This window comes from Stegostoma tigrinum, chromosome 2, assembly GCF_030684315.1.
Source record: "Stegostoma tigrinum isolate sSteTig4 chromosome 2, sSteTig4.hap1, whole genome shotgun sequence".
NCBI lineage: Eukaryota > Metazoa > Chordata > Chondrichthyes > Orectolobiformes > Stegostomatidae > Stegostoma > Stegostoma tigrinum.
This window is the reverse complement of record NC_081355.1, coordinates 106,847,747-106,871,719: the sequence shown is the minus strand read 5'-3', so window position 1 is coordinate 106,871,719 and position 23,973 is coordinate 106,847,747. Positions and strand designations below refer to the sequence as shown.

At 39.6% G+C, this 23,973-nt stretch overlaps 1 protein-coding gene across 4 annotated transcripts in view; it reads right to left on the bottom strand.

Annotated features, from left to right (window-relative positions):
* dnah5l (dynein, axonemal, heavy chain 5 like) overlaps positions 1–23,973 on the bottom strand; it is a 384,422-nt gene that overhangs the window by 322,647 nt on the left and 37,802 nt on the right. For all 4 annotated transcript variants that reach the window (XM_048552307.2, XM_048552297.2, XM_048552277.2 and 1 more), the window contains 5 exons: positions 20,297–20,462; positions 12,287–12,380; positions 12,036–12,134; positions 10,528–10,709; positions 4,986–5,105 (listed from right to left, as the gene is read on the bottom strand). In XM_048552307.2, the coding sequence (XP_048408264.2) occupies positions 4,986–5,105; positions 10,528–10,709; positions 12,036–12,134; positions 12,287–12,380; positions 20,297–20,462 (661 nt within the window). The remainder of the gene's footprint in view (positions 1–4,985; positions 5,106–10,527; positions 10,710–12,035; positions 12,135–12,286; positions 12,381–20,296; positions 20,463–23,973) is intronic.

Here is a 23,973-nt window from a genome sequence, read left to right as displayed (position 1 = left end):
GATAAAATTATTTGGGCTTCAAACTACCAAGCCTCAGTTACAACCCGAACTCAGATCTAAGCTAGAAGGAACAATACTTAGACAACGGCTCAGGTTATAAACTATTTGATAGATTCCCTGAGTGCCAAAGAGATCAATAAACACAGTAGACATAATGATTAAACTTCTTTTCCACTAAATCTTAAGTCGTCGTTGACACTTAAATATGACAATAATGATGATACGTTTACAACTACCTCAGCAATTTAGTTTACAATGAAATTCTCCAGCCAGACTTCTATCTTTCATGGCATCAGTCTTACTTTTGAGCTAAGTGTGCAGATAACCCAGTACAAACCTGCAATTGAAAGCTACTAACTACAGAGCTGTCCATCAAAGTAGGAAATCATGGCCCTGTTGTTCTCACAGCCAAAAATGGGCTCCATCTCAGACATAGTGTCAACAAAACCAACTTCTTTCATGAGATGCTTTATATGGCAGAAACATGGAATGTATAAATTTGAACAGCATTAACAATTTTACAAGAAACCTACTGATCCAACCATTGTGATAAAGCCATTAATTCAGGATTACACTACAGACAACAATTCAAGACACTTCTAATTGGATTGATACATTAATAGCTCTGCATTCAATCAATGTTACCATAGATTAACTACTCTGTATTCCACAGGAAAAAGCTGCAGGCACTATTTAATGCATTCAGTGTACCAAACTGCAACTTACATGCTCTACAACTTCAGAATCATTTAGCTTGATCTGATAAATAATTCATCTTGGACAAAAATAATGTGTAATTTGTCACAGCATTTTATAAATAGCTGTGATTAAGGAAGTAATTTTCCATTGCTTAGACTTTGCATTTTTTTAAAATTGCAACAACCTTTAAAAATTGGTCCATGTTGTTCCTTGGCAATGGGGCCCCAATCATAAACTGTCCATATTGCTGTGGCAGTGGGCAGCATGTAAATCCCATGCTCCCTCCTCATTCAAATGATTGAAGCAAGCAACTCAGCACCTTGGCTGGTCTATCAGACAGCCTGCTGTCACAGTCAGAGAGAATGGAAGGGAATTGCACACAGCTGGGATGCCATTCTTTCCAACTCTATTACAGCACAAATAGACCAAGTGATGCTGAAGCTCCGATAGCCACTGCATCACAGGCAGAAGCCATCCATCACATCAGTGCTGCAGGGGAAGCTCAGTTGGAAGTCACGAGATTCATGCTTACTGTCAGACAGGCTCAAAGTACTGCAACCACAGATCAATGTTCAAAACAGTTTGCAGGCTGTCCTGGTAGTTGAGTTGTTTTGTATGGCAACTGATTATTAGAATATGACCAGCACATAGGAATGAATGTGGCACCAGAACACAAACATGCTGCGCCCTCAGCTTAACTGCATTTGAGCCGCTGATAAAGGCATTGGCAGAATGGCACCAATAGGTGAGGATCCAGGCTGAATTACGAGATGTGGTCCAAGTTCAGTAACAACCTCTTTGTTGAACTTTAATCACCTCAGTACTGATCTCCTGTTCAGGAATATGTGCTCCTAAAAAAAGCTTTCATGGTTGCACTTTTCTATGTAGAACTGTCTTCCTCACCCCTCTTCACAAATATTTCCCTCTCTGCTGCCTCTGCTCCATCTCATGCTGCAGGCCTGGAGGTATAGCAACCATAGTGCCCATATCTTTGGCAACAGTTATTATGTACTACCTGGCTTTAAGCACCAGTTTTCAAACAATAAATCCAAAACTTAGCATAGCTCTGCCACAAACTCAGCCTAAGCAGAGGTAAATCAAAGGCACCACTTATGGAAGCTGTGATCTGTCACTGTAAGTATCACTAGAGTTAGATCACTCTTAAGAACCTATGAGACTGTGCTGACTCTCTTCAAAGCAAACCATCTGTCCTACACGTGCTCACCCCCCAAGTCAAATCCCATAGACCGTCTGGTTTATTTCCTTCATGTACTCATCTATTTTCTTTTCTCTGCTCCTTCCTTGTTTCTACTTCCAGCACCTTTTGGTGGGCAGAAAGTTCTGGGTTAATATTCACCACATAAGAATTTTCCTCCATAGATTCAAATTAATGAAAGGTCATCAACCTGTAGCATTAACTTTCTCTCTCCAAAGATGCTGCCAAATCTGATAATCATTTCTAATATTTTCTGTCTTCACTTTGTGTGATAGTTTTATAGGGTCAGATATTAAATCATCTTAAAATAACATGTGCACAAGATACACGGTCGCTTACTGATAAGTAGGATTGGCTTGTGAAGGCCCATGTGGCTGTCATTAATGACCCAATAAATTTCTTCCCCTGGAATTGCTTAGTGTATCATTTCCACTGAAACAACAATAGTGGGAAAACTGTCCTATGGAATAATGGCTAACCTGGAAAGACACCCAAAGGCAGACAAAGCCTCTTGAATACCGGGAGAGAAACTGGTAAATATTTTTAAAAAATTTTACAAGTCCATATACAGGCTTTTGCTAGGCTTTTTATTTCACATCATGGCAAATTTACTCTAACTGAAGTTAAGTCCCCTACTTATTGAATGCTGACATTCATCCTGATCCATTTCCTGGCAGTTTTTTAGTGTTGGATTACCATTGCCTTCCACACTCAGGGGCAGGTGAGGGGGGTGTTCACAGCTCTACTTCAGCCAGACTGTAATCAAATCCAAGATAACAAAGTGTAGAGCTGGATGAACACAGCAGGACAAGCAGCATCTTAGGAGCACAAAAGCTGTAATCAAATCCACACTGTTGGCACAATCCTGATCTGCACACTAGCTATCTAATTAACTGAGCTAACTGGCCCCTGGTCTTCATTTAAAACTCCCTTAATTAAGATGCTTGCTGAAGCAAACCAGCTAATTTATTTTAACAGCAGAATAGAGTGGTTTTTAATGAAGAATATCATGGTTTGAAAGTTTGATAAGGAATAAAAATAACTGAATTGCTTGGATATAAATAACTTAATAGCAGGTCTTATGAACAGCCCTGGACATAAATAACTTACTTAATGAATGACTTTGGGAATTAGTTTGGTACTAGAGATGGAGTAGTTCTGGGAGGATGAAATTAGATATGGAGGAATAGTTTGAGACGTGACAAATAAATTGATCAGGTAGGAGTGGTTGATGAAAGTTGTAGGTGAGTGAAAAATCTTAAGTAGCTAATGACAGATGAATGACATTAAAAAGTGAAATATTTAATTCAAGGCTTACACAAAGAACTTGACACTGGACAGTATATTTTAAAATAAAGGACATCTTAATGGACCATAAAGCTGTATCAATAATTCATTGAAATAACTGCCTCTGAGAAAGAGTATAAAGTTAGTAACTTTGGGCAAATTCAACACAGTAAGCTGTAGAGAAGTACTCTGAAGGCAGATTCCAGTGAAATACTCATCAGGGGTTTGAGAAGTTAAAAAGGGCACCAAGAATGATCATGCATACCAGCCATACTGCAAGATCTGAACAAGTAGGCACTACTTGTCACGGTCTTATGTTTTTGCAGTATAACCATTGTCTTATATCTCATCCTAAACTCAATTTCTCACCATTATAGTTGTATACAAATCCTGGCTGAAGTTTGATTAGATGCTGTTAAGTCTCAAGTACATTTCAATGTTTAATTTAGTACAGTGCACTAAAGTATTTGTTGATGTGTTGTTGCAAAATTTGGGTAGAGTACTTATGGATTGGGAAGCAGTAAGTTGAATTTAGTATTTGTAAAAAGCTGGGGGTGGGGAGAGCATTGTGCGTACCCTTTAAAAGATTATGTGCTTTATATATGCTTAGAGATTTAAAATGGATGCCTGTGAGCAGCAGCTTGAAAGTTTGCAAGTACACGGAGAGTAGCCAAATTGAAATAATTGTATCAAAAGGCCATACAGTTATCAGGCTAAACAGCAGTTTACCAAGACAACAATTTTCAAATTTAGCCAATTATTTTAAATCAGGCACTTAGATACCAAAAACGAATTAAATTCAAAATTGATCATTTTGACAACATTGGACCAATCCAATTGTAAGAAAATTGATATGTCATCAAGGGTATAAGAGAAAGAAGCAGTTGGGCAAAACTCCAGAGAGCTAACTACCATCCACCAGAGCTAACAGCCCTCAGCTCTCAAAACAGAATCATTGGCTTTCAAAGACTCCTCCATGTCTAAAACACCATGTAAATAACAAAAGTGCCAATGGCATAACTAGCTAAAATTCTTGACAGAAGAATCAACACAGAAGGCATTCATGACAGAAGAATTGACAGAGAACACAAAGAACATTCTGGAGACTCATCACCTGGCTCTAATTTCAAGAGACTAAATTCTAATTTTATTTTATGTAAGTGGGACTTTTATTTATTGAAATAGCATACTATTAGAATCATGCTTTATTCGGGAATACTTTGTAGTTGGAAGGAGTTTATTTGGGTTGTTAATAGTTTAGTTAATTTCTTCATTGTTAGAGTTAGGTAAATAAATTGTTACCTGTTGATTGTAAAGTGAGTGCCAGGGATTTATTTTATTTAACTACTAGAAGTTGCTGAAGGGCAGGTTACACCACTTTTCACACTTCTTTTACACATTATAGGGCAAGGTGCTCCTCTTTCAGCTTTAGTTCGCAGAATACGGTCAACCTCTGTTTTATGACAATGTGTAGGTATGATAAGTATGCCACAAATGGAAATGTGCCTCAAGCAGTAAGAATGAAATTTTCAGGAAACAAAGGGCATGCACAAAACTTATACGTTAAAACACATTATGGTTACTTTAAGTCTTTAGTTGAAACAGGGTTAGCTCATATTAACAGTAAGCTGCCTGAATCCATACCTTCAAGAGTAGGGAATGTCGTGTGGCGCAAAAGATTTAAACCAGAACCAATTATAATGTGGAAGAGGAAGCAATGTTAGGGTATAAATACATTTGAAATAAAGTCTAAGAAATTTTGCAATAAAAGGGAGACTCTTACCTAAATTCAAACTGTCTCTCCTGTGGATTTTCACGAAGTTTCTCCCTGATTCGTTGAAAATGTTTTTGGTACTCAACATTTAGTTGAATGCAGTTCTTAATTTTCTTCAGTAGTTCCTGCCTGAAATGAATAATAAGAAAAATATTGTTGCATTTCTTTGTGTTTATAGGAATGTGACACAGATTATAAATTTACCCAAATCAACTACTTACAAACATTCCACGCAGGTTTTTAGTGTGATCTTTAAATTGATCAGAAAACTTTGAGTAAAAATTGTCATTTAAGCATTCATGAAACATACATTAGCAATACTTAAAATGGATATTGAATAGGCCTACAGTATTGCTAGGAAGTGAGTTCCAAGATTGACCCAACAACAGTGAAGGAACGGCAATAACATTCCAAGTCAGAATCATATGTGACTTGGAGGGAGACTTGCAGTTGGTGATGTTCAAATGAATCTGCTGTCCTTGCCCTTCTAGCTGATATAGGTAGTGAATTTGGAATGTGCTACTGAAGGTATCTTAGTGAATTGTTGCAGTGCATCTTGTAGCTGGTCTACAATACTGCCACTATGCATTAGTAGTGGAGGGAATGAAAATTTGAAGGTGACGTTTAGAGTACAACCCAAGCAGGAACTTTGAGCTGGAATGTGTGGAGCTTCTTTAGTGTTGTTGGAGCTGTATTTACATATGCAAGTGGACCATATTTCATTAAACTTCTGACTTGTGCCTTGTACATGGTTTTGAGGAGTTAGGAGGTGAGCTACTCACTATGGTGGGGTGGGAGAGGGTAGTGCAGGTGGGGTGGTGGGTTGGTGGATATTGGTCCAGTGGTATTATCACTGGACTATTAATCTAAGATGCCAAGCAGAGCTGATTTTCGGGGGAATAAAACACCTATCTGGTTCACTAGTGTTTCCTAGAGAAGGAAACTGCTGATCATATCTGGTCTGACCTACACAAGTCCATGCCCATGCAATGTGATTATCTCTTAATTGCCTTCTTTGCAATTAGGGATGGGCTATAACTGCTGACCTAGCCAACAATGGCTACACCCTCTGAATGAATAAACACTTGTAGCATCTGACCTGCTCTTGTAGTCATTGCATTTATATAGCTCCTCCTGTTCAGTTTCTGGTCAACCCCAAGAATGTTAATAATCCCATTGTATGTCAAGGGGAGATGGCTAGATTCTCTCTTATTGGAAATGGTCATTGCCTGACAGTCATGCGGCATATTTGTCACTTGTCAGCATAAATCTGGATATTGTCCAGATCTAGTTGCACTTGGATGTAGACAACTTCAGTATCTGAAACACTATAAAAGCTGCTGAACATTACACAAACATGTTGGCTATGGTTGGGCCTATTCCCAGAATTCCTGCAGTGATGTATCAGTGCTGAGATTACTGACCTCCAAAAACTACAACTATCTTTTGGATAATTATTGTACCAAATCAGAAGATGTCTTTTCCCTGACTCACATTGGCTGTAGTTTTGTTATGCTTCCTTCATATCTCACATTGTTGCCTTGGTGTCAAGGTCAGTCACTTTCAATTCATCTTTAGAGATCTCTCTTGTCTATTTTGAACCAGAAGCAAGAGCTAAGAGGCCCTAATAGAATCCAACTGCGTGTCACTGAGCAGGTTATTGCTCAATGAAACTGATGATCAAACTGTGAAGTCAGAATCCTCTTAAAATAACAGTAGGTTTTAAAACCAAACCAAGTATTTAGAATATCTTAGTAATACAACTTTGGGAAATCATCAAAGTACTCTACTGAAGCTACACAAGTAGATGATTTTTTTTCTATCCTATACCAAATGGCCTGTTTATCAAATTGACCTAGCAGAAGCTTTTTTTAAAAAAAAGATTCAGAACTCAATCTTTTTTAAAAAAAAATGTTTTATGGGTGGTTCATTTCAAAATGTTCAAATCCTAGTGCTGTTGTGGACTTTAACCACTGCCAAGAGGAATGATGAGCAGCAGTGCGGATGCAATGACATGAATGGCTTCCTTCAGTATTGTAACAATGCTTTGATTTAGTGAATTATTTTCCATAAATTTATGAATCTGGGGTTTGTAATCTCAGCACTAAGTTTAAATGGTCCCAATAAATTCTGTTTTCCTTCCTGCGTGAACCATGCCTCACTTATTTTCCCCTATCAGCAAAACATGGATCTGTTCAAAATGGGTGAAGGCATTTACACCTAGTTTCCACCTGCCAAAAATAAAGGACCAATACCTTTGAAAATCTGGCCAGAAGCATTTTCAAAGGTTCTAGCCAAATCTTGCATTTGCATAGTTGCAGCTAATAAGCACCCAGAAAAAGACAAAGTTACTTGTGCTTCACTAATTTGATTAACTAGCAACTCAGTTCAATTGGAGCTACCAGTCAGACAAATAATTGAATATGAAGAAAGTGGTCTGGATGCTGGGAAATCTGAAATAAGAACAAAAATTCTAGAAACACTCATATCTGGGAGCATCTATGAAAATCACCAGAGGCTGCTCTCCCTTGAGAGAGAAAAAACTGAAGCTGACTACACCTCAGGCAAGATACCTTCACAATGACCTGAACCAGTACAGGATGGAACCTGCACACTATTGGAATCATTCTACATTGCAAACCAGCCATCTGGCTCACTGAAATAACCCATGCCAAAATTGTGCTAATATTTCAGTTTGTCAATCCTTTATTTGAGCCTGCCTTGCTTATAAACTCTGGCAGATCTCTATTCAGTTCCAGTTATGATGAGGGATCAGCAACTTGAAATGTTGGGCAAACTTTTACCTTTGCATAAATGAATGGATTTTGAGCAAAAATGGAGATAAAATTGGACTATTGATTTAGTTGTCTCTCCACAATGCTTCTAGATCTGCTGAATGCTTCCAGAATTTGTGTTTATTTTACATAAACAGGTAAATTACTACATGTTCAAGTTTGAACTGTATAATTTGGTTGCTCTCTCAAATTTACTGAGGATCTTATACAATTTACATTACTTAAGCTCACATATGGTCTGAGTGTAACTGATGATTTATTTTCATATTTTAAATTATGAGCTAATACCAAACTAGGAATAAATAGAAACATTTCATTAATGCTTATCAAGAATGTTTCGTTTAATTTAAGAAGTCCACATTTGTTTCCAGTATCATCACATATCATTCTAAAATTCAGCACAGTAATGGCCACCAGACTTGCGACATTGTATTTGCAATGCATTATCCGTGCATCAAAAGCATCCTATCTGGGTATATCACAGCGTGGTTTTATAACTGCTCTTCTCAAGGCTGCAAGAAGCTACACAGAGTCATGAACATAGCCCAGTCCATCATGCGAACCAACCTTCTATCCATTGACTCCAGCTATACTTCCCACTGCCTTGGGAAAGTGACCAACATAATCAAAGACTCCTCCCATTAAGGTATGCTCATGCCCACTCTCTTTCATTGGGCAGTAGTTTTAAAAGTTTGAATACACATATGAACAGATTCAAGAACAGCTTCTTCCCTGCTGTTATCAGACTTTTGAATGGACCTCCTAAATGTTAATTCTGATCTTTCTCTCTCTGCACCTTCTCTGTCGCTGTAACTCTGTATTCTGCACTCTGTCGTACTACTCTGATGTACTTTGTATGGTACGATCTGCCCGTAGAGCACACAAAAAAAAAACTTTCCAGTCTACCTCAGTGCATGTGACACCAATAAATCAAACTCAAACTCAGCTCCATTGGGTGGCATTTTACTTTGTAAGTGATTTTGGTGGAAAACTTGCAATTCAAAATTACAAGCTGTGAAGTATGAAAGTTCTTGTCATTGATCCTCTGATATCAGATATTACAAATATCAACAAGACAGACTACACTTGATTCAAATAAATATTTAATGACCAACATGTGCAGATTCAGACTGAAGCAAAAGGAAATCCAATGCCCAAAGATTGTAAGACTGTGTAGACTGTTCATTGAGCCGTAGCCAACAGGATGAGAGCTCCATGGGTATTTGTTAATCTGTAAGCAGTTCACCTCATTTAAGTTATAGATTCAAAGCACTTGCACACAAAAACAAGGAGGAAGTAACTTCTTTTTGTTACACAAGGTCTAAAGCAGGGTGAAATACATCAGTGAGAGTACCACTAAATTCTTCAGCAAAAGTTTATCATATTTTTAAGAATAAAGGTTGCCGAACTAGAACAAGTTTAAATAGTGAATTAGTCTCTCTTGAAATAAAGTAATTGTAATTTCCAACTTTCTGCATATTGAAAGCTTTTGCATCTTCAAACTCACAGGGCAGTACAGTAAATGTACAGCCTGAATTCGTGGCTAGGATTGATTTAACACAAAAAAGGAAGGCATTAGTCTCGGATTACTTCTATCCCTTACACCTTGACTTGGATTTTTATGTATCCAAAATGGTGGGTGGGGCTCCAGATTTAGGCTCCTGCCCCAAAATCTGTCCGAATTTTTTTTTTTTCTGGGGTTGGAGAAGGTAATTGGGGTAGGATATAACTCACACTGAAATGCCAAACTGAACAGGGCTATATTAAATCAATGTTAAATTCAAACAGACCCCATATTCACTGGAGCAATGCTCAAATACTTCACTGTTATGAATTTTTAGATTAGACATAAAAACCTCAAAGGACAGATAGGGCCTGTGCTGAAAGTTAAGCTGTCAAGTTATATACATCCCTTGCCTTTTAGAAATTGAGAATAAAAACTATCTGCTTGCATCTTAAACTTGAAGCAAATCAGTTCTAGCAATTGCAATAGATCTTGGTTAACATAACATCAAGTGCTATCATTAGCTTCAACTCTTGACTGTTTTCCACAACCCACCATTATTACAATGGCAGAAAATACAGTACTGGATAACTTTAGGTTCACAGTGTGATTGGCAGCTCAAAAAGGTTACTAAATTATTAGATTGGCTGCTCAAAAAGGTTACTAAATTGTTAGTAGTCTTTAATGTGAGTACAAATGTTTGTTTTTAATTAGGAACTAAGCACGCGAGGGGATAAAAATATATGTAGTAGCCTATCATAAACGAGAGGTGTTTTTAGTGAGTTTTGCAACGGATAGTTTAATATTTATTTTATTTAATTTTAGCATGGCTCCTGTGGTCTGCCCATGCTGGATATTGGATGAATAGACATGGAGGCTAAAAAAGAAAAGGTGGTAAGTGCAGGACATGACTTAGTACCAAGTTGGTATTGGGGTAAAGGTACGATGGTGACGGTTATATGTTGGCACTAATCTGGTGGAGGGTCTATAAGGGGCTATGAAAGTATTTGGAGCGCTAGCTGACATGAGTTGGCATATGCGAACATGGGAATTGGTTGGGGAGGTGATGTGTTGTTGTTTGAGTAGGTATCAATACTCTGAAATTAGAATTAAGCGTTGCTACAGCAGAGCACGGGGAGATTTCCTATGAATTTGACTTGATCTACAATTGGCCTTGAAATTTTTTAATTTGCCAAGCTAACTTTGCTATCTATAAAAAAAAAACCTCTTTAACAATAGGTGATATGATTACCTGTCTTGGTCCCAGAATTTTTCAACATTCTGGGAGAGATACCTCTTACATGTGGTAATCATCTGATTGGTAACCTTGACAAACAGAGAAGTCATATGCTCTGATGTGTTGTAATACTTTGAGATGCTGTGGATCATCCGAATACTATTCATCAAATTGGCAATATGTTCAACCATGGTGACCTGAAAGAACATAAGATGTATTTTACAATGGATATGAAATCTTCAGCACTCAATGGTACGAAATTGGAGGCAGGAAAGGCATTTAATTAACTTGGGAGTATGTACTAGATTTCCAAGTTATTTAAAATGAAACCAAACATCTTTGACCCAATTTGGTCCAACTAAGAAGGAGACATTGTGGCTCTGGTACTGGAGAATGCAATAGGCAGAGTGGACCAAGTAGAGTCCGTGGGAGAATGTTTTGATAATAGTCTTCATTGGTACATGACTGTCTCTAACGCAATCATCATATCATGAATAGCTTTAACTTAAACATTGCAATATAAGATTTAGAAAAGCAAGGGAAAGATGGAATAAGTAAATGAGGATGTGATGGCCTTGTGGCATTAATGGTAATCCTGAGACTGAGATAATGGGTCTCGATAATAACCGAGAGATTGTGATAATATCTCTCTCTCATATAATGTGATATTAGGTGCAGGAGTACGTGAGAATGAGTTACTATGTTAAAGCAACCCATTTCATAACAGGACCCAGGTTTGTGATGGGTAAGAAACAAAAAAGGTAAAATAAGGATCTAAAATTATTGAATTCGATGTTAAGTCCTATAGGTTGCAGAGTCCTAAACGTAAAATGAGATGATGCCTTTGAGCACTGAGAAGCACTGGAACACTGCACAGGCCATGACAGAAATGTTGACATGGGAATACAATGGTGTGTTAAATTGGCAGGCAATTGGAAACACCGGGTCATTTTTGTGGACAGATGAGGTGTTCTGCAAACACTTGTTCCCAGGCCCATTATCACATTACTTGAGTTGTATTCAGCACAGTTTTCCAGCACCTATTTTCTCACTCTTAGCTGTTGTTATCACTTATTCAGCTTTTCTTCTGTTCTGGCCTGTTATCCAAATCCTTGTTTACCTACCTTTTTCATGTCTCTCTCTTTTTGGGCTCCATTCGCTCTACCTCTACCATCTGCTCACCTCTACGTTCCTCCCCCCCCCCCCCCCCCCCACTACAGCTTCATTATAAATACCACTTTCTTTTGTGGCAACAGTTCTGATGAAGAGTCATCAGACATGAATCATTAACTCTGCTTTCTTCCCGCAGATGCTGCCAGACCTGATGAATTTCTCCACCAGTTTCTGTTATTGCGTCCCGGAAATGAATTTGCAGGATGATAGCTACAGAACAGGGAAATGAAGTTAACTGGATTGTTTTACAGAAAACCCAGCATGTGGAGTGAATTGTGTCCTTTTGAGCAGTGAATATTTTATGATTTTATATTACGGAGGAGTAGAATGAATTTGAATATTAAACTTACAGGTGTACACTTCATAAGAGGCCCAAAGAATTTGTCCAGCGTGTACAGATATTTCACATTATCCTTCGCTTCATTGGCTGCATCAGTAATATTGCTGTCCTAAGAAAAATGAGAAACAATGCTTAGATGGAATTTATTTCCTAAAGCAGAATATTACTGAAAAAAAATACTCAATACTTACTGTATATAGATTTTTTTTTAAAGTGTACAGTATACTTGCTAACCAACTGAGTAGGAAGGGTGAAAATTACCAGTTTTCGCCAATGTTTCAATGCCCTGGACTTTGCAACTTGAAGAATGCCTATCACTTTTCTCACTTGAGGGCTCTTAATCTGCTCAAGAAGGCTGAAAAAAGAAAAAAATGAAGTTGCTGAAAGACACATTTGAAGATTCAAATTCAAATGCACTAAACTTTGCAAAGTTGCAGTTTGATGCTGTTGCTAAACTGTAAGGTAGCAAAATCGTTTGAACAGTAGAATATTTCCAAGTAAGGATTTAGTGATATTAAGACATGGAATTTCTCATGGTTCTATCATTAAATCTGGTGAAAGCACTGGTTAAGAACAGAGACTCACTTGCATTTCAACATGCTCAGCGATGGTGTAGTCCAAATAACTTTTACACTGAGATTACAGTTCATTACAGCATACACTGATCCTACTATCTGGAATGGTGTATAAAATTCAGAAATTGTGACCAGAGACTTCTGGCTTCCCAGTCCACTCATTTTCCCTCACTCATCTTTTCCATACTGCTGTTCAACTTTCAGACACCTATTAAATGTTGCCCACTCAGACAAAGGAGCCAAAGGAAGAACAGAAAGAGAGCTGCAGCAAAGCAATAAAGAAGATACCCAATCACTTGATCATATGTTCACAGGTGACAGCTCAAATGCTGGCACACTATGTACCTCAGAGACAGGCACTGAGTTGGGATCAGCATATGGTGAATCAGCAGGCAAATGTGCCAGACCAAGGAGAAGTGATAGCTCATTTGCCAGCTGACATGATAGCAACTTTGCAGATGTATTCCATTGCAGTAGACTCTGAACATAAGAATAAAAAACAACAGCAGCATGAGTAGACTACACAGCCCTTCAAGCCTGTTCCAACACTATATAACCAAGTACAACAATATCACTGAGCTTCTGCCTCAATTCCATCTCCACTCTGCCTTCCCATAATTTATTAAATCTCTAAGAGACTAAAAATCTCTCAGCCTTGAATATTATCAACAATGAAGTGTCACATCACTCTAGGGTATTAAATTCCAAAGGTTCCCCACCATCTGAGTATAGAAATTTCTCCCCACCTCATTTCTAAATGAAAAATATATACTAGCCTGTATTCCATGTTCCAGATTCCCCAGCCAGAGTTTTAAAAAAAACTTCAGTGTCTATCTTGTCAAGCCCTTTCAGAGTCAGATATGTTTCCATAAGTCTACCTTTCAGTCTTCCAAATTTTGGAGCTCAATTATTCCAGCTGCTCAACATGGAACAACCCTCTCTTCCCTGGATACAATCTAGTGAATCCTCTTTGTATCTAATTACTAATGCACGTATATCCTTTCTTAGATAGATACAAAAATGGTGCACAGTATTCAAGGTGTGAACTCAGCAAAGCCCTGGACACTTACATGCTTCCTGTGCTACAAAAAACAGAAATTGCTGGAAAAATTCAGCAGGTTTGGCAGCATCTGTGAAGAGAAATCAGTGTTAATGTTTTGGGTCCAATGACCCTTCCACAGAACTGATGATAGCTGGGAAAATTGTATCAGTGATAATGGGAATTGCAGATGCTGGAGAATACAAGATAACAAAGTGTGAAGCTGGATGAACACAGCAGGCCAAGCAGCATCTCAGGAGCTCTCTGATGAAGGGTCTAGGCCCAAAACGTCAGCTTTTGTGCTCCTGAGATGCTGCTTAGCCTGCTGTGTTCATCCAGCTTCACACTTTGTTGTCTTATAGCTGGGAAAATGTTCCTTTATATGCAGAAGATAGGGTGGGGGAGGGAGTTCAGGAATAAACAATAGGTGGGGATTGAGCCCAAAGAGACAGAAGAACAGTTGGACAGACAAAGGAATGGATAACAATCTGGCTAGGGGGGTGAATAGCTGTTAATGGGGACTATTAGTGGCAAACGATAGGTGGTGCACAATGGCAGACTGTGTGATAACAAGGCCTGGTGTGTAGGGTAGGGAGCTCGGACATGGGGGAGTTCAGGCCATAAAATAATTGAAGGCAATATTGAGTCCGGACGGCTGCAAGGTCCCCAAGCAGAAAATTAGGGGTTGCTCTTTCAGCTTGTGCTGAGCTTCACTGGAACTCTGCAACAAGCCTAGGACAGAGATGTTGGCCAGGGAACAGGGTGGTGTGTCAAAGCGGCAGGTAACTGGAAGCTGCAAAGTGATGACCCAGTCTACACTTCATTTCTCCAGTGTACAGGAGAGCACATTGTGAGCAGCAATAGACTAGATTGTGTAGAAATGCTAGTAAAATGCTGCTTCACCTGGAAGGCATGTTTGGGGCCTTGGATACTGAGGATTGAGGAGGTAAATGGACAGGTATTGCACTTTGGCCAGTTACAGTGGAAGGTGCTATGGGGGAATGTTAGGAGTGAAGAAAGACTGGACCAGGGTGTCCTGGAGATAATGACCCTGCAAAAGGCAGGCAACAGGGGTGGGAAATATGTGTCTGGCAATGGCGTGGAAATAGTGGCTAATGATCTTCTGGCTGTGGATACTGGTGGGGTGGTAGGTAAGGACATGGGGTAACCTATCGCTGTTGTGGGAGGGGATAGAGAGGATGAAGGTCGAAGGGTGGGAGACAGGCGAGACCCGTTGAGGGCCCCGTCAACAACAGTGCTGTGAAATCCTCGGTTGAGGAAGAAACTGGACATTTGGAGGCTCCTTGTCAAAGTTGGCATCATCAGAACATGTGTGATGGAGATGAAGGAACTGGGAGAATAGAGTCTTTACAAGAAGCAGTCTGTGAAGACGTATACTCCAAGTAGCTATGGGAGTCAGTGGGTTTATAGTGGATATTAGTGGTCCATCTCCAGAAATGAAAACAGAGATGTCAAGGAAGGGAAAGGAGGAGTCAGAGATAGACCAGATGAGAATGAGGACAGGGTAGAAATTGGAAGTGAAATCGATGAACTTATCCAATTCTGGAATAGACAGGGAAGCAGCACCGAAGACATCACTGACATATCAGCGAAATAGTTGCACGTGGATACTCGAATAGGATTAGAACAAGGAATGTTCCACATACCCCATGAAGAGGCTGGCATATTTATCTCAAGAGGATTGGAATATAAAAGCAGCGATGTGCTTCGAGACTTTATAAAGCTCTAGTTATGCCCCATTTAGAATACTGTGCCCAATTTTGGGCCCCACACCACAGGAAGGACATACTGGCACTGGAGCGTGTGCAGTGGAGATTCACACGGATGATCCCTGGAATGGTAGGCCTAACATACAATGAACGGCTGAGGATCCTGGGAGATCTAATAGAAACTTACAAGATCATGCATGGCTTAGAAAGGGTGGACACTGGGAAGTTGTTTCCATTTGGTGGGGAGACTAGGATACGTGGGCACAGCCTTAGAATTAGAGGGGGTCAATTTAGAATGGAAATGGGGAGACATTTCTTCAGCCAGAGAGTGGTGGGCCTGTGGAATTCATTGTCATGGAGCGCAGTGGAGGCTGGGACGTTAAATGTCTTCAAGGCAGAGATTGATAAATTCTTGATCTCGCAAGGAATTAAGGGCTACGGGGAGAGTGCGGGTAAGTGGAGTTGAAATGCCCATTAGCCATGATTAAATGGTGGAGTGTACTTGATGGGCCAAATGGCCTTATTCCACTCCTATGTCTTACAGCCTTATAACTGTGGCCCATGTGGGTACCCATGGCCATGCCCATGACCTGAAGAAAACGAGAGGAATTCAAAGAGTTATTAAGGGTGAGGACGAGCTCAACAAGTTGGAGGAGGGTGATAGTAGATGGGGACTCTTCAGGCCTTTGCTCCAGTAAGAAGCAGACAGCCCTGAGACAATCCAGGAAGGGGGTGGGATTGCACATCCACTGGAAAGAGGAGGTGGCTGGTGCCTACAAACTGGAAATTCCAAAGCTGGCATAAAGCATCAAAATAATCGCAGATGTACTTCGGGGTGGGGGTGGGGGGGGGGGGGGGGGGGAACGACTGGACCGGGGAGAAAACACTGAGTCAAGGTAGGAAGAGATTAATTCTACGGGGCAGGAGCAGGCTGAAACCAACCAGTCTGCCCAACCAGGCCTGTTTGTGGATTTTCTAAAGGAGGTGAAAGCGAGCTGTGCAGGTCAAGGGTCTATCAGCTTGGAGGCAGTGGGGATGAGATCACCAGATGAAATGAGGTCAGTGACCATAGTTGATATAATGGCCTTTTGTACCATGGTGGGGTCATGGTTCACGGGGAGATAGAAGGAGGTGTCTGAGAGTTGGGCTCAGCCTCAGCAATGTAGAGGTCAATACAGCAGGCTACATCAACTCCATCCTTTCTCTGTTCTTTGTTTATGTCCAAATCTTTCTGAACCACATTATTTACAAACTTCACACCTTTTAATATTTCACTTTTCTCATCATACAACTAAAGTAGCAACTTTAAGTTACAGCACTACATTCCATTTGCCATTTAACTGCCCACTTATTAAATTCATCGACATCTCCTTGCAGCCTCTGCCCTCCTCACAGTTTGAATCCTAATTATCTTTGTATTATCAGCTGACTAACATCCGTTACTCCTGGTCTCTTTGTTGAAGTCACTATGTAGATTGTAACTAGGTTCCAGCACTGATCTCTGTGGCACAACACTAGTCAGTCCACCACCTGAATATGCCCATTTATGCTAACTTTCTGCTACTTGTCTATTAACCAATCTCTACTGATGCTTATATTACCTTCAACCACAAAATCCCTTAACTTATTTACTAACACTTTTTTCTGGCACCTTATTGAATACTTTTGGAATTCCAAGTGCATAAGGTATCAATCACATTCTTAAAATGCTCCAATAAATTTGTCAAAACAAATCTTCTTTCTTAACATCATGATGACACCTTCTGATCTGACTGATTTTCCAATTGCATTGTTAAGATTTCTTTATTAATGGATTCTAACATTTCTCGGATGACTACGGGGAGAGTGTGGGTTAGTGGAGTTGAAATGCCCATCAGCCATGATCAAATGGCAGAGTGATCTTGATGGGCCGAATGGCCTTATTCTACTCCTATGTCTTATGGCCTTATAACTGTGGCCCATGTGGGTACCCATGGCCTGAAGAAAATGAGAGGAATTCGAAGGCTAACTGACCCACAGTTCCTTATTTTTATACTCTATCCTATAATGGCTCCTTCCAGTGTGCTGGGACAATTATAGAATCTTAACCAGTGAACCCATCATCTGCAAATCCCTTTTCTAGAACCCTAGAATATAGATGATCATGGTCTCTGGATTTGTTGGTCAACAGTCTCTTAAGTATCTGTAATACTTATTGTTGCTGATAGTACTTTAAATTCCTCACTCTTTTTATTGGCTCCTTGGTTACCCTCTAATTCTAGAATGGAATATATTTGTTCAATGTCTCTTCCATTTCCTCATTCCTAAGTGTAATTTCTCTTGTAAAATAGAAAATAAGATCAGAAATAGGCCATGCAGCCCTTTGAGTCTGCTCCACTATTCAATATGGTCATGGCTGGTCATCCAATTCAGTGTACTTAAAATCTCTTGCAATCTTCCCTTAGTGTCTTGGTTAGTTTATTTTCATGTTCTATTTATTTTCTTTTCATCAGTTTTGTATTTGGCATTTGTGGGTTTCTAAATCTCTTCAAACCCCTCAGTCTTATTACAATACTTCACAACATTAGAAGCATCTATTAGCATAATGCTATTCTTAGCTTCTCTAAAAACCCACAATTGGGTTTTTCTCACTGAGTTCATGTTTTTGTTATGACATAGTATTTCTGTTGAACATCTTGATTCATTTAAATAAATGTTTCCCTTTGTATATTTACTGCAATACCTTTTAGTCAATTTATGCAATCAAACTTAGTCAGTGCTCCCCTCCTTGCCAAGTAATAGACTTTAAGAAAGTCTTGTTTGAGACTAGACTTTCTGATTTTCAAACACAATGTGGAATGCAATTTTACTTTGAACCTTTTTCTCAGAGGATCTTTTGAAATGAGATTACTTGTTAATTGTATCGTTACAGAACATTATCTAAAATAACTTTATTCCAAGGTGAATTCACAATATATTAACAAAAAACAATGAGCAGTACTGCACAGGATTAGGCCGTTTGGCCTACCAATTCTGTACCAACACAAGATAACAAAGTGTGACGCTGGATGAACACAGCAGGCCAAGCAGCATCTCAGGAGCACAAAAGCTGATGTTTCGGGCCTAGACCCTTCATCAGAGAGGGGGATGGGGAGAGGGTTCTGAAATAAATAAGGAGAGAGGGGGAGGCGGACCGAAGATGGAGAGAAAAGAAGATAGGTGGAGAGGAGAGTATAGGTGGGGAGGTACACATATTTGTTCCAGGAAAGTGTCAGGGAAACATTCGACAAATGTATATTCCAAAGTACCTCTGCTGATTTGCCCAGTCTGTCTGAAGATTAAAATTCCTGTAATTAATATGTTGCTTTTCTCACAAGAACTATTTTTCCCTGTATTTCTTGGTTCATATTCTGACCAGTGGCACAACACTATTAAGTGGTGCTGTAAAACTACTTCATTCAGTGTTTTCTGACCATGATCATTCCTAATATTCACCCATAATGATTCCACTTTTTAGTCCCCTGAACCAAGGTCCTCTCTTACTACTGTCCTTCAGTCATCCTTAACTATCAGGGCTACTCCCCCTTAATTTAAATTCTGCTTTTGTTTTCAATGCTTAGGCCTATGATTTCCCATGATTGAACATCTTGTTTACATGTCTCTGTGATGACTGTTAGATATGAATCATATACCTAGCTGTACCATTCGTTTATCTATCTTAATATGAATACTTCATGGGTTCAAATAAAGAGCTCTTTAATTTTATTTTTTCACCATTATTCTGCATGGGCTGTATTCATTAAACTCGGGCTTCCTGAAAATCAGCACTGCAGGGGGGAATTTCTCTTTGGCTTATCCTTCTGAAAGTACAGTCAATGGATCTTATAAAAGCTTTTTAAATCACCTATTGTAAACATTCATTCTCTGGACAAACATTTAAATTGATTTTCAATTATAAGATGTAGTTTAAAACAAGATGTATAAACTGCTGAGATAATAGAAACTTTGTTTTAATCGTGTAAATGAGCATATAGCTCTAGGATATCCATTCAGCAGCACAATATAGTCAAAGTAGTTGTATTTAGAAGATGAAATTTCTGGGTCTCAGCAAGATTACAATCATAAGGTGAAGAAATGCAATTCTAGCACTACAACTACACAAAGTCAATGTTGCACAACAATGAAAAGTCAACTAATTTAGGTATTCTTCTGTGCACTTGGCACTTCGAGAGGATCCTAATTAACAGCAGCTACTGAAAGGTCACTGCTGAACCTAAACATTTCCATTTTTCCTGAAAAATGGTACAACTCTTTTTAGGAAGCTGGCTATTTGGCAAAGATAGCTGTAGGAAGAAAATATTTATCTAAAAGGAAAAGGCAAATCATTGGACAGGCTGCTCCTGCTGCACCTGTTGCAAACAAAGAATGTTCAACAGTCTAGTAAAATTGTGGATGGAAGACTTGCAGCAACATAAAAATTTTGGGGTTAAGCCTTATGCATAACATAGGCAAAATTTTGTCAGTTGGCAGGGATCCCAGTCAGAGGCTGGAAAGCTAGGGATAACAATGTTTAGGGAAGGTCTGATCACATTTTAGACTCATTGTGTTACCTTTAAAAGACAGTAGCCCACCTTCAAGTACTGCTGGCAAAGCAGGGCCCACAGATATACCACTGGGGTGGTATCCACAGCTGGAACTGCAGTCAGCAAGAGGTCTCAGTGATAGACACTGCCCTCAGTGCAAAGTGAGCCAGGTCAGAAGTCAGCAAACCCAGGTAGCCAGGCCCCAGCAAGGGAGCTGCTGTTGTGAAGAGCATCCATTGCTGCCTGGGCAATCCATCATGGGCCTGAAAGGGTTGATTCAAGCCTGCACTTAGTGCAGGTTAAAACAGCTAGTCAGTCATAATTGACTGAATGTCACAATAAAAGGAAACTATATTAAAATGTACCTATTAAATTTTGCCATTCGAGTCTTCCAGTGATCTAGTTCTGCAGCGGGACCGATATCATCAGCTTCCTTCCTCATTTGCTCACTTTCAGCCAAGACTTGCTCAATTTGTTTTGCCCACAGCATCAGCACTCCCTCAAGTTGCTCCACTAATTCTGTACTGGAAGCTAAAAGCAATTTACATGTAACTAAATTGATTTTACCGATCTTATCATCAATGCAAAATATTTAGTCATCATTCAATTTCAAAATAAAACAGAGTGCCAACTATTATGAATTTGAAATAGATCCATTAAGTTTGCATTACATCAGAGGATATATAAAGCACAAAAGCAAATGCCCCCACATAAGAATTAACGATGAGTCTGTAGAGCTTCATTTTACCTTCCACAGAATAGATGCAATTTTGATTTATCACTGATGCTGTGATATTCCTTCAAACTACAATAATATTTCAAAACTTTTTTAAATAATTAGAAAAAATTTAAAATTATCTTCTTGAAAATGTACATTTCAAATTCTCAGCAATTTCTCATTATTCTGTACCGGCATTAAATATAAAAAGAACATTTTTGTACAAGTTTATCCATTTACCCAAAAATCACTCTCTCAACATTCCATTTATCCTGACAAAAATGTGAAGGTTAAATACATTTTCTATAAATTTATACCAAAAGCAGACCATTCAGGATGATATTAACAAACTCTAGCCCTTTTAAGTGGACCAATTTCTTGGCCGCAAATTTGAATCCATTGATTTGGTTGCTCCTGTGTTAAAGAACTGTGTAATAATGAACTATGGCTGAAGCACGGTCTCTTGATCACTGGTCAGTATAGCCCATGGTGACTGTCATTTTCTTGACGGTGGAAGTGCAGGTATTGCATGTGTACGCTTATAGATTACAAAGATCATATCATCAGGTAGAACATAACATTGATCAGATGCATGAATTGCTTTTTTGGATCTTGCCTGCTTCTACTGCCTGCTGAGCAGTTGTCCAGCGAGGTTACTGGCCTAATTCCAAGACCAGCAACTTCAGCATGGCATTCAAAAACACATTTCTCTTGCCTACTGAGTCAATTTCAGGTCCCTCCATATGATTTTGCAATGCTGTCCATTCACTTTCAACCCTTGCTCTGGCCAGAACGCACCTCGTTTTTAGGTCTGGCTTTAAATAGTGCAGGTCTGCTTTAATTATGTGGGCATTGGCTGCCTGTTGAAGTGTGCACCTACTCACAGAACATCATACTAGGACAGCATGGCACAGCTACGGAAATGAATAAGCAATATGCAAGCAAGTTTGCATGACCAATCAGGCACAAAGTAATCTCTCATCATTGTCTTCATGCAAATGAATTTGACCCCATTAAGTCACTAAAAGCACTAAAACCTTAAGTAGCTTATTAGATATGTCAACATGGACCAGCAAACCCCCTTCATCGTCCTGCTTGAAGATTTTTGGGAGTAGATTTTTTTCCTCTTGTGTGCATGTGAATGAATTTCAGGACCAGACTTCATTTGAATTTGACATTGTGAGCTAGGTCAAAGATTTTGGATTGAAGAAATACCAGTTTTCAGGGATATCAACAATAAATACAGGGAGGTCATCCAATAGAGTGGAGGAGTGGCCATGGGTTAGCAAGCAAGGAGACCAGGAACGGTGACCCTGGACCAGTTTTTATGGAAACAGAAGGGATTTCTCCTTTTGAACTACACAAAAATACCAATCTATAAGAAGCAAGCTGTGACTGCTGCTTAGGTTGCTCAATGCCAGTCAACAATGTGCCTCGTGGATATAGTAAATGTCTTGTACATGTGAACCTTAAAATTACAATCAGGGTCCTATGAACATCACAAGACCCCCAAGGTACGTGGGTTAAGAGGTCTACTGCTAGTCCTAGATGGGGCTGAAGCCACCAAATGGTCAGAGTGCCAGAGTTAACAAACTTGTCATTTCAATGACTAACTTAAGATCTTCTATATTCAGGTAGTACCCGTTTCAACAAGTTAAGTGTCAACCCAAATATTGGCTGTTGCTAACCTGGCACACAGAGCACTTGACAACCCAAAGCAAAGAGAACAAAGAACAACACAGCACAGGAACAGAACCTTCAGCCCTACAAGCCTGTGCCACCACATTTTGTCCTTCCATACTAAAACTGTCTTCACTTACAGGATCTGTATCCCTCTATTCCCTTCCTATTCATGAATTCATCCAGGTGTTTCTTGAATGCTGCTATTGTGTCTCCTTCCACCACCTCCTCCGGCAGCATGTTCCAGGCACTCACCACCCTTCGTGTGAAAGGCCTGTCCTGCACATCACTTTTAAAATTCCCTCCTCACATCTTGAACCTGTGACCCCTAGTATTTGACTCTTCCACCTTGGAAAAAAGCCTCATATCTTCCACTCTATCCATGCCATTCATAATCTTACAACCTTCTATTACGTTGCCTCTCAACCTCCTGCATTCCAATGAAAAAAAATCTAGTCTACACAACCTTCCTTCTTAGCTAAAATCCCCCCCCCCCACCCCCACCAGGCAACATCCTGGTAAACCTTTTCTGTACCCGCTCTGAAGTGTCCACATCCTTTTGGTAGTGTAGTGACCAGACCAGGAAGCAATATTCCAAGCGTGGCCTAACTAAAGTTCCATAAAACTGATGGAAATGATGGAAATTTGTTCTCCTCATCCATGGCGACAAGTTGCAGTGCCACAGTTAACATCTTTGAAGAACAAACTGGAATTACAACATGGACACATGTTGTGGCCTTTCAATTTTTTGGAACTACACTGGATCTTTTGTGCAGATTTCAAGAAATGAAATTATGATTCACAGTTTCCTATTTCCACTGGAGAAATGGCACTGGAGATGAAACCCCGTTTAAGACCACATTGTAGAAGTATCCACTTACGTGAACTATGCAGACCTCAGTAACTCTAAAGCTCTACTCTCAGTCAACCAGGATTCAGGGGTGATGGCCCTGAACTGGAGGAAGGAATAGTTCAGGATGTCGATGGGTAGATGGTTGAGGACCTGGGGAAATAGTTGGAAATAACGGGCAGGTTGTTTAAACACAAGGGATCAGTCAGCACTCAAGTGGGTTATGAGAAAATTGATGTTATTTCAAGTTCATATGCAGGACAGGAGAATTAATTTCAGCACTTCAATTTCAGTGCACTCAGCCTATTAACATGCTATAGCTCTAAACAGGCAAGCAGGCAATTGTTTGTAGATTTAGCTCCTAACTGATTTACTGTATCCTTCCACTTCTAAGCTTTAACTGTTTGCTAGACTATGACAGTGCACCAAGGGGTCAGAGCTGAATTCCATACACTGCGTGTGTCCAGACACTATTGCATGGAACAAAATGAGGGTTCTGACATCTAAATGGGCACACACAAACCTTCTGGACTGGGTGATGGTGGTGGTGGTTGGGTGGGGTGGGGGGGCATTCAGGGGGATGGCACAAGAATTGGATAATTCAAATATTGATCTTAATAGGCAGGTCACACGTTGTTTATACTGCTTAAACTATAATATACATGCCATCAAATAAAAGTACTGTAGGAAACATATGTGTCAATTGGCTACATACAAAAGAAACAGATAGTACATCATCTTGCATAATGAATCCAAGTGGGCTCCAGGGTAGCATTTAGCATTTCCCTCCACTT